The sequence below is a fragment of the Mastomys coucha genome, unplaced genomic scaffold (genome assembly GCF_008632895.1).
Source record: "Mastomys coucha isolate ucsf_1 unplaced genomic scaffold, UCSF_Mcou_1 pScaffold1, whole genome shotgun sequence".
Taxonomy (NCBI): Eukaryota; Metazoa; Chordata; class Mammalia; order Rodentia; family Muridae; genus Mastomys; species Mastomys coucha.
The window spans coordinates 88,078,705-88,089,074 of record NW_022196891.1 but is presented as its reverse complement, the minus strand read 5'-3'; the positions used below and the strand labels follow the sequence as shown (position 1 = coordinate 88,089,074).

General features: G+C 47.0%; 1 protein-coding gene across 3 annotated transcripts in view; it reads left to right on the top strand.

The window, feature by feature from the left end:
* The first annotated feature begins 761 nt into the window (after positions 1 to 761).
* Rps6kc1 (ribosomal protein S6 kinase C1) overlaps positions 762 to 10,370 on the top strand; it is a 156,769-nt gene continuing 147,160 nt past the window's right edge. For 2 of the 3 annotated variants that reach the window (XM_031338665.1, XM_031338655.1), the window contains exons 1-2: positions 762 to 985; positions 8,474 to 8,509. In XM_031338665.1, coding sequence (XP_031194525.1) covers positions 881 to 985; positions 8,474 to 8,509 — 141 coding nt within the window. In that variant the 5' untranslated portion in view covers positions 762 to 880. Of the gene's footprint in view, positions 986 to 8,473; positions 8,510 to 8,558; positions 8,664 to 10,370 lie in introns of those variants that run through there. The other variant, XM_031338672.1, reaches the window with a different exon arrangement.

Here is a 10,370-nt window from a genome sequence, read left to right as displayed (position 1 = left end):
AAAAAAAAAAAAAAAAAAAAAATGCCTGGTAGGCATCTATGTCAATCAACAGAAACTGGAGACTCTTCGTAGTGACTTTGAGAGTCTCCTTCCACGAACTCCCACAACAGATGCACATTTAAGAATCTAGGAACTGTTGAAAAAAAAATGTTTTTGAGAGTCTTGGTATGTATTATAGCAGATTGCCCTGGATCCTGTGGCTGAGTGGATTTTTGTCTGTTTTGAGACAGGTTCTCCCCATATAGCTCAGGCGGACCCCGAACTCGCTACTTGACCCATGCTGGTCTAAAACTCTCAGCAATCTTCCTGGAGTGCGGGTTACAGGGACGCACCTCTATGTAGCGTTGGGGCTTGCCGTGCAGCCGTAGGTATGTCAAGACAGGCTGCAGGTTGAGAGGGTTCATCTACGGAAAAATGGGGACCTGTCTGTCAGAGCGCGGCGCAGACAAACTGAGTTTTCGGGAAGGAAAAGGGATGCTTGGCTCGGGTACATCAGCGTCCATCACCCACGACTCTACAGGAGCACAGGGCGGGAGGCCCAAACCTCTCCCCAGCTCACAAATTCTATTAGACCTCGAAGCCAGTGCACCAGGAGACTTAGGAGGGACGCCTCAGGTCTCCATGGCGACGGAGCCCGACGCTCGTAACCGCCGCTGAGGCTACAGCCCGGAGAGAGAATCCAGAGCGACGCCACTCCTATCCCGAACGTTGACAGGAATGACCCGGAAGTGTGTGTGGTGATCCGGAAGCAGATCCACGCGGCAGCCCCCAGGAGCCACCGCCCCCTCGTCGCGGTGCTCGCGCTCAGTGCTGCGTGAAGTCCGGCGCGGCTGGGGCTGCCCGATGGTCCCCAGCTGGGGGAAGCACGGGCGGAGGGAGGATGACCTCTCCTTGGGGTCACAGTGCCGACCTGGCCCGCTTCTACACTGTCACCGAGCCCCAGCGACACCCCAGGGGCTACACGGTCTATAAGGTTACTGCACGGGTGAGTGCCTGGATAGGGACACTGGGCGGGGCACGGGCTCCGGGCTGCGGCTGGGCGCGGCGAGTGGTAGGTAGATAGGTAGGGAGGGATGGAGACTCGGGACAGGAGACCCTAGGCAGTACACAGGAACTCCAGGCAGAGATGGGACTCTAGGATGGAGATGCTGGGAGCCCCTGGCAAGAGATGGGACTCTAGGATGGAGATGTTGAGGGCCTCGGGCAGGAGCTGGGACCTCAGAATGGAGATGCTGGGGGCCCTTTCCAGGAAACAGGACTCCAGGATGGAGATGTTGGGGACCTCAGGCAGGAGAGAGGGACCCCAAGATGGAGATGATGGGAACTCCAAGCATGAGAATGGATATCTGGTAGACTGGGGTGCTGGCTCCATAAGGGATGCTGGGCTCCACCAGCCATTCTGGGGGTGGAATACTGTTGGACAGCTTTAAATGGATGACCTAGTCCCTGTCCCATGTGGACTTTCTCTTGGAATGAAATCTGCAGAATTGGGCTGGCTTGTTCCAGAGGGAAAACAACACATTTAAAAATGTTAGTGGGTGTGTTGTGGGGCTTATGTAACTGAAGGGATGTCTCCTCTTCTCATTTAGTGACTGGCTTGCCTTGAGGCAGGTAGGCTGTTGGCGGGGTTTCCCTATTAAGCCGCTTGTCTTGGATTTCTAGCCTTTGCTTCTGAGTTTTTCTGAGTCTTTTCAGGAGACACATGTGTACTTGAGTGATCCTGCCTGAGCTGACTTGAGGGTGGTTGGGTTGACAAGATGGCTCAGCAGGTAAAGGTGCTTGCCGTCCAGACTGAAGAACTGTTTTCAATCCGTGGGACGTACATGGTGGAAGGGAAGGACTGACTCTTGCAAATTGTCCTCTGACCACTGAAGGTGTGGTTCTCCCCAAATAAATAGATGGTAAATATATATATATATATGTATTTTGATGAGGCTGTTTACATAAGTGCACTGTTCCAAATTTAGTAGTGTTTTTCTTAAAGTTTCTTGCCTCAGCTTGAGTTTTGAGAACTCGTTTTCCTGGGAAATGAGAATAATAACATGAAATAAGTGTTTATGTGCAGCGCTTGTGTGCGCTGCTGTGTGTATTGTGTGCTGGGCATTTTGTACAACTTCATGATGAGGAAGCAGATTCAAGGAAGTTTACAAGTTTGCTAAGGTTTCTGTTGCAGAGCAGCGGCAGCTTTGGGCTCTGGCGCCAGCTCTGCTTAAAGCAAGATGAAGAAAGTGTCTCGGATTAACTCAGTCGCTGGTGTTAAGTTTTGAAGACGAGAGGTATAGATGGAGGAGTAATAATGGTGCTAATATGCAGTGAATATTTGGAAAGCACTCAGGGAGCTGCCCCCGAGGAGCCTGAAAGAGGAGATTGGAGTAAGCTGAGCTTAGGACACACACAAGGGGCGGCATTTGGAGGTGATGCAGAATCAGACAGATGGGAATGAGTGGCAGGGTTGAGCAAGTCTCTCAAGACAGCAAGAAGACCAGGATCCTAAGAGTGGGGGGAAGTTTGCCTAAGTGAGAGTGCTGTGTACGTGGGTCGTGAGTAGCAGTGTCTTCGAAGAAGTCTACGGACATGAGGAGATTCTTCCTGTGTATGTATCAGGATCTTTGGTTCCCTGATACACAGCGTACAGAATCAGAACTGTCTGACAGACACGAGGTGCCTGTCATACCAGCATACTGAAATTGCTCACTCTCACACCGGCATTGCATCAGTCTGTGCCGAGGTCTGTGCCTCCTGCTAGACAGAGAGCAGGTTTCTATCTAGCACTGGCCCTGATCTCTTCATTTCATCTAAGGCAGTGGCTGGTGCAGACCCCCACATTGTTTCCCTTTTCTTTCCCAAGATTTATTTATCTTTATTTTATATCTATGAGTGTTTTACCTGCATGTAGGTATGTGTACTACACGTGTGTGCTCGGTGCAGGCAGAGGCCAGAAGAGGTAGTCAAGTCCTCTGGAACTGAAGCGACAGGCCATAGTGAGCGACCATGTGGGTGCTGGGACCCAAACCTGGGCCCTCTGCAAGGGCAGCCAGTGCTCTTGGTCGCTGAGCCATCTCTAATGTTTTCCTCCTTGTTTTAGTCACTGTGTGTGGTGGGTATGCAGTTCCAGGCACTTGGCACTGTAAGGTATGCAAGGGAACAAGGGAGTGTTCTGGGCTTCCCCTTTGTACGGTAGAATGGAGTTTATTGTGCTTAAATAGGTACAGTAGTCTAGGAATATGGTGTTGCAGTGTAGTTCCTCAGGCACCACAGTGAAGAGCTGCGGGGGGCGGGGGGAAGGGTGTGTGTGTCAGAAGACAGATCTCTACGGCTCAGGTGAGAGATGTGAAGGAGAGGGTGTTGGTGGTGGGAGTGAGGGATAGATCCCATAAAGGCCTGGGGTGTGAGTGTCCGAGGCGCTAACTGAAAACCCTGGGCACGGCAGTTGTAATCTTACTTTTCAAAAAGGAAGGTTGCTCGGATGCCGATTTGAAATATTAGTGTATAACCTGGGAGGAGACGTAGCACATGGCTGAGACTGACCCACATGCTCGTGCGTCGCATGCGGCCTGTGGCTGGTCACTGACTTTCTTCTCTCTGTAAGTGTTCGTCCTCATCCACAGCTCACATTACAGTGTGGGCTTTACAAAGTGAGCAGGTCTTTTTGTTTTGTTTTGTTTTTGTTTTGTTCTGGTTGTTGTCGAAGCTAGGGATCAAACCTGGGGTCTCAGAAGTGAGAGCCTTTGCTGCCGAGCTGTGCACACAGCCTGAGGGTTTTTTTTAAAAAACATTCTTTATTGAATTTTTTGTGTGTGCTTGTGTATGTATGAGTGACGGCGCTCTGGTGTGTGTGTGGAGGTCGGAGGACAGCTTGGGGCAGTTCGTTTTGTCCTGTCACCACTTGGGCTCTACAGGTTGAACCTAGGAGGGCAGGCTGACTCTCTGAGCCAGCCGCTCACTCAGTGGCCCCACAGCTTGAGTTTTACATGCTTACACATTTTGTTTTTTTAAATTGAGGATCAACATGGAGGTTCATTTTAAAAATAATTATGCATAACATCATAAATCAAATAAAATACTTATTATTTTTCTGGAACTTAAGAAGAAAAACATCTTTCCTCAGGAGAATTACTCAGGTAACTGCGCTCCCCTGAGAACACAGGAGAAAGGTTACAGACGTCTCTGTGTGCTTCCAGCTCCTGCTCAAGCTTTGAGGAACAGTTGTTGTATTATGATGGTCAGGAGTAGAATTAGAACCGTTACATACTGGATGGCAGAGAAACTCTTTTATCTTACATCTCTTTGGTACTTACCTTTACTGTTCTTCCTTTTTTTTTAGAACTTGGTAGGCTTGAGATAACTTCATGGTTATTTACAAGCAAGCCAACAGATTTACTGTTTTTTAATTTTTGTATTTTTTAATCTGTTTTTTTTTTAAGATTTATTTATTTATTTTATGTGTGAGTACATTGTAGCTATACAGATGGCCATGAGCCATTATTCATGTGGCTACTGGGAATTGAACTCAGAACGGCCCGCTTGCTCCAGCCCGCTTGGGCGTAATGCACTGTAGCTGTCTTCCGACGCATCAGAAGAGGGCGTCAGATCTCATTACGGGTGGTTGTGAGCCACCATGTGGTTGCTGGGATCTGAACTCAGGACCTTTGGAAGAGCAGTCAGTGCTCTTACCCGCTGAGCCATCTCACCAGCCCCTGTTTGTTTGTTTTTAAATTCAAGACAGGGTTTCTCTTTATAACTCTGGCTGTCCTGGAATTCACTCTGTAGATCAGGCTGGCCTCAGAAATCCGCCTGCCTCTGCCTCCCAAGTGCTGAGAGATTAAAGGCATGTGCCACCATTGCCCGGCTTAATTTTTATTTTTAGAGTAACCAGAAGTCTTTTACTGGAACATGAGGCTCAGAGAAGTTTCCAGAGCAGCCGTGTGCAATGGTTGGAAGCTTTTGTGACCCATTGCTAGGCTTCTGTAGGATTGTGTTCTAAAGGGCTCCTTAGCTGGTTCTGCGTGGCTTGTATTGTGTGTGCTTGCAGTACGTTTTACGTCTGCGTGGCTTGCAGTGCGTGGCTTGCAGTGCATGGCTTGCATTGTGTGTGCTTGCAGTATGTTTTACGTCTGTGTGGATTGCAGTACGTGGCTTGCAGTACGTTTTATGTCTGCATGGCTTGCAGTGCGTGGCTTGCAGTATGTGGCTTGCATTGTGTGTGCTTGCAGTGCATAGCTTGCAGTGTGTGGCTTGTAGTGTGCATGCTTGCAGTGCGTGGCTTGCAGTGCGTGGCTCGCATTGTGTGTGCTTGCAGTGCGTGGCTTGCAGTGCGTGGCTTGCAGTGCGTGGCTTGCAGTGTGTTTTACCCATTTGCCTGGTGATGGACATTGGCGTTTCTTCAGGTTGAGGCTGTTTTGAGCGCAACTCCTGTGATTACGCCTGCAAGTTGTTGGCATGTGTGGCTTTGTTTCTCTCGCTACCACACTGCCTTTAAAAGTTGTTGTTATTGTTTACTGTACCTTTGTACCATATCTTGAAATCACTTGTGTAATTTCAAGAAGTACTCCTTCTTTCAAAATTTGGTATTTCGATGTTTTCAAATTCTTTAGAAAAAGCCTGCTTATGTTTTTGGTGTGGGATTGCTTTGAAAATGAAGATTAGTTTTAGAAGAATTGATTACTTAAAAATAACAACTCTTGTGGTATATGCCCATGTCCATATAGACCTCCTGTTTATTTAGCTCCTCCTTTGGAGCAGTTTGAGGTTGCCAGTCCTGTATGCACCATGGGTTTGCAGGCTGAGCCTACGTATGTCCCCACTTCCCGTAGCTAACGCTTGTTGAATGGCGGCACCAGATACTTGGGTGGTGCTCACTGGGAATCAACGTTTGATATAAACAAACACCTCTGTCCCAGTTGCCCGACGAGTGAGTGCTTCTGTTATTTCTACATTGCTGATGAGAGAGTTGAAGCTTAGAGAAGTTAAGTTACTTTTTCAGGATCATGAGCAGGCAGGGAGTGGGGTTTGCTTTTGAATGAAAGTAGGCTGGCAGCAGGCGAAGATACATGCTGTTGAAGGCCCGTGTCATAAAACATCTCATTGGGTACTGAGGTGTCCTACCTGAGCTTTCTGTCTCTTATATGTGCTGGGAGCTTAAATATTTTAAAACTCATGGCGCTCAAATTTTTCTGTTCTTTCCAATATCTTGTTTTAATCTATCCTTTTTTTTTGGTCTATTGGTACTGTTTAGCATAACACTCTCATATGCCAAACTTTTAGTAAATGGATTTTTAAAAATGTAAACTTGTTTATTGACATCTTAGATACTCAGGTTTGTTTTAAACTGCAAGTTTTCATAGCATTCTAATTTTGATGTTGTTTGAACTATGACTGGGAAATAGTCTGCTGTAGTTTGGTGCTGTAGTTGGTAAAGTTTGAAAGGAGTAACAACCCGGGTAAACAATTGGTCACCGCCATTTGGTCACTGCCATTTGGTCACCGCCATTTGGTCACTGCCATTTGGTCACCGCCATTTGGTCACTGCCATTTGGTCACTGCCATTTGGTCACTGCCATTTGGTCACCGCCATTTGGTCACCGCCATTTGGTCACCGCCATTTAGTCACTGCCATTTGAGAGAATGCTAGGCTTTGTTTTTTCTTGAGATTTGGGTTTTATTTTAATAATGTAGAAAGCTGCTATTCCTATCTTTTGTAAAGTGTATTTCTGTCTGTCTCTCTCTCTGCCTGTCTGCTTACTTATTTGTATGTTCTCTCCTTCTGCCATATGAATCTCAGGATTTGAACTCAGGTGGTCAAGTTTGGCAGCAAGCACCTTTACCATGGAGCCATTTCGCTTTCCTTCAATTCCTGTCTTACTCAATTTGTGTGCACCAGGTTCTTCTTCTTCTTCTTCTTCTTCTTCTTCTTTTTTAAAGTTTTATTTATTTTATGTATGTGAGTACACTGTTGCTGTCTTCAGATACACCAGAAGAGGGCATTGGATCCCATTAAAGATGGTTGAGAGTCATCAATCATGTGGTTGCTGAGAATTGAACTCAGGACCTATGGAAGAGCAGTCAGTGCTCTTAATCACTGAGCCATTTCTCCAGCCTCTGTGTTCAGTAGGTTTTACAACAAAACACTATGAACTGAGTGGCTTAAGCAACAAGACATTAAAAAAAAAAATCAGAGTTCTGAAAGCTGTATAGCCAGTGGTCAAGGTGCCAGCTGGTTCAGTGTCTGTGGAGAGCCCAATTCCTGTTTGCAGATAACTGCCTTCTTGTTCCCATTCATGACTGAGAAGTCGTTTATCTTTTTCTTGTGAGGACACTAGTCTCTAATTATTTCCCCAAGGCTTTACTTCCATGTGCTGCGGACTTGAGGATGAAAGCGCCATCACGTGAGTTTGAGGTGGACACAGACATTCAGTTTGTATAGTACTTGAGCCTTCCATAAGAACTCATTAGAGAATGGAGTTCCTACACTTTGTCCTGTCTGTCCTATCTAGGAGCTCATTGGCTGCAGAGAACCAGAAAATGTAAAACATCTGCTGATAGTTTGTGCAGGTGCTGTCTCTGGGGTCCAGACTACCTGGCTGGCCGGTGATAACTGGCCCATGTCCTCTTGCCAGCTAGTGACACCTGTGTCTCTGCAGGGCTGCAGGGAGAGAGGAGCTGGGATGCAGGTGTCACAGTGAGAGGGAGGTTGGATTCGCTAAGAAGACAGTTATACATAGGAGCTGAACACTTTGGAGCGAGTGCTCAATCATCCTGCCAGAGCCCTGCTTTTGTGTGCGCAAGATGCAGTTTAAAGATGGCAATATATCCATATGAAAGTTAATGTCTGAAAGCCAAGGTCGCATGTGTTACATTGATGAATGTGCCGATTGGTGTAGCAGATCACCACAGGGAGTCACGTTCAGTGGCACACAACCGTCTTTTGTAGCCTGTCACCCTGTTACTGCTCTTAGAGATCTGTGTCTCTGAGAAGTAGAAAGGGCATGTCCTCTCTGTCCTGTTTTATTATCTTTACTTCGCATTTCGTGATGTGTTTACGTGTAGTATTTTGTCGCTTTGCCTTCTAGGCTGAGTCCTGATGGTGGAGTAGCCATGAGAGGACTTGGTAATGCTTGCCTAGTGCGCATGAGGCTGGCTTCAGTCCCTTACACCACAAAGGGAAAAATGCAGAAGGATCAGTGTACACGCGCTTGGATTTTTATGGGGCCTGAGAGATGGTAGATAGCCTGCAGGGACTGAGGCCGAGGTGTCTCCTTGAGAATGGGATGCACGCGGACTGCGTGTACAGTGTTCTTCGCCTGAGGTGTTGATATTGCAGGGTGCAATTACCATGCTGACTGAGTTTTGAGTCACTGATACAGCATTCATTTTCCTTTCCACAGTGAAATTTTATGCAGATACTATTGAAAGTAATTGCAGAGCTGTGAAATCTTATTTGATAACGAGTATTTCTGTCTGTGTTTGGTTTTAGGTTGTTTCACGAAGAAATCCAGAGGACGTCCAGGAGGTAGCCTGCTTATCCATGTGAACATTCCGTTTACCCCCGTTGAAGAAACTGCCCGGGTTACTCGTATGAGTGTTTGTCCTTGTATAACTGTTTCTTCAGCTATGGGACAGTAGCTGCAGTTACACTTCATTCTGCTGAGGAGGTGCAGCGTGGTGTGAGTGAGGCTCTGAGGGGCCCAGCGCTTCTTCGCTAGCCCTCACCTGCCTTAGCCTAGTCAAGGCTCCTCTCACCTCGCTAAGGCCCAAGCACTACAGCTGTAGCAATAGATTAGGGCTCTGCACACTGCCACGTCTGCGCTGGCCTGGCATGCTGGCGTTGTGCGCTGCTGCAGTATCCCAGCTTAGTTTTGAAGTTTTTGACCAGTTCTTTTGCAGAGTTGTCTGCGCTTCCGTGTGCCATCCTCCCCGTGCTGACGCTGGCCTGCTGGCATGTATGGCTTAGAATGGTAGGATTCTCTAGGGTTTGTCTGCGCTTGGTGCTCCATTTAGGGATGCTGGTCTAGTGGTCTCCTTCCTTCACTGCATGTTAATTTACTCTAATTGGTTTCCACTCATTTTTGAGACTAGAGGCACCATGTTGCCCATCCCCATTCCAAGGGTTTAAACAGATGCTGTAAATTTAACAGTCTTGATTCTGCAGTGGTGTTGGTGGTCCCCAGCTTGGTGTCTTTAGATGGGGTGTGGACATCTGCTTAGCTGCAGGTGCCTGTCTGGTCAGGAGTACCTGGCTTGATTCACATATCTGAGTTGATTGTTTCATACTGTTGGCCCAAGTTCATTGGACTCTTGATGTGTCTGACTAGGCATTTGTTTTTGTCTCTTAACTCAGTGAAAAACATAAAGATTTTATAGTATTTACTGCATGGTTTGAGACATCTTTGCTTTCCTAATTGGGAAGATAATAGAATGCTCTTACTTCAGAAGGGAACGACATATGTGTGTCTCACAGTTGTTCTCCTCATGTGCCAGTTGATAGCATGGAACACTCTTTAGAATCCCACTTCTGTTTAATTCTGGCTGCTTCCGGCTGATGCGACTCTAGAAAGTTTACAGCTCTGTTGGACTTGGGAATGGGGCGCACCTCCTTTGACCGTGTCGTCTGACTCCACGCTGTGGTTGTGCCTTCATGTTCACCTTTTCCAGGGAGAATCCTGAACCAGCTTGTCCATGAGTGAGCTCTCTGCCATTCCTTAGTCGTTTTTGGGGGACATTCTTTTATAACAGCAACTGCTGGTGACCCAGTCATCAGCAAGCTCTTGTAAGTGTCCTCCAGTTACACAGTTGCATGTTCTGGTCTTCTTTTAGAAGTGATACAAAACATTTAAAGTCATCTGTGAGTTGACATCTTAAACCACGGAGCAACCCTGAAATCCTAACAGCTCCTTCAGCTTCTCATGTGTCAGTTCAAACCCTGGCATTCACCTTGAGAAGAGCTTACCCTTCAGGCCCCGGGTCTTTTCCCCTCACCTCCTCAAAGCTGTGGACTCACAGATTTAGTTTCTGCTTTAGAATGTACTCAGGCTTCCCCAGAGCTCTTGGAAACTAATAAGCACAAGGCTAGTTCACTCAAATGATGCCTGTATGGTCCTCATTAATGGAGAAATGGTTCTGTCCTTTTGTAGAGCTTGTCTGACCCCTTCAGAGCTCTTGTCTTCCTAAGAATACTAAAAGAATATTAACAGCAAATGAATCATTTGATATTATGTAGGGCAGCTACCCTTTTCCAATTTCCTCTAAATTTTAAAGAAAAAGTTGAGTGGGTTGGGAAGATGATTCAGTTCATGAAGTGATTGCTGTGCAGGCAGGAGGCCTGAGTGTGAGTTGTGCAGGCAGGAGGCCTGAGTGTGAGTTGTGCAGGCAGG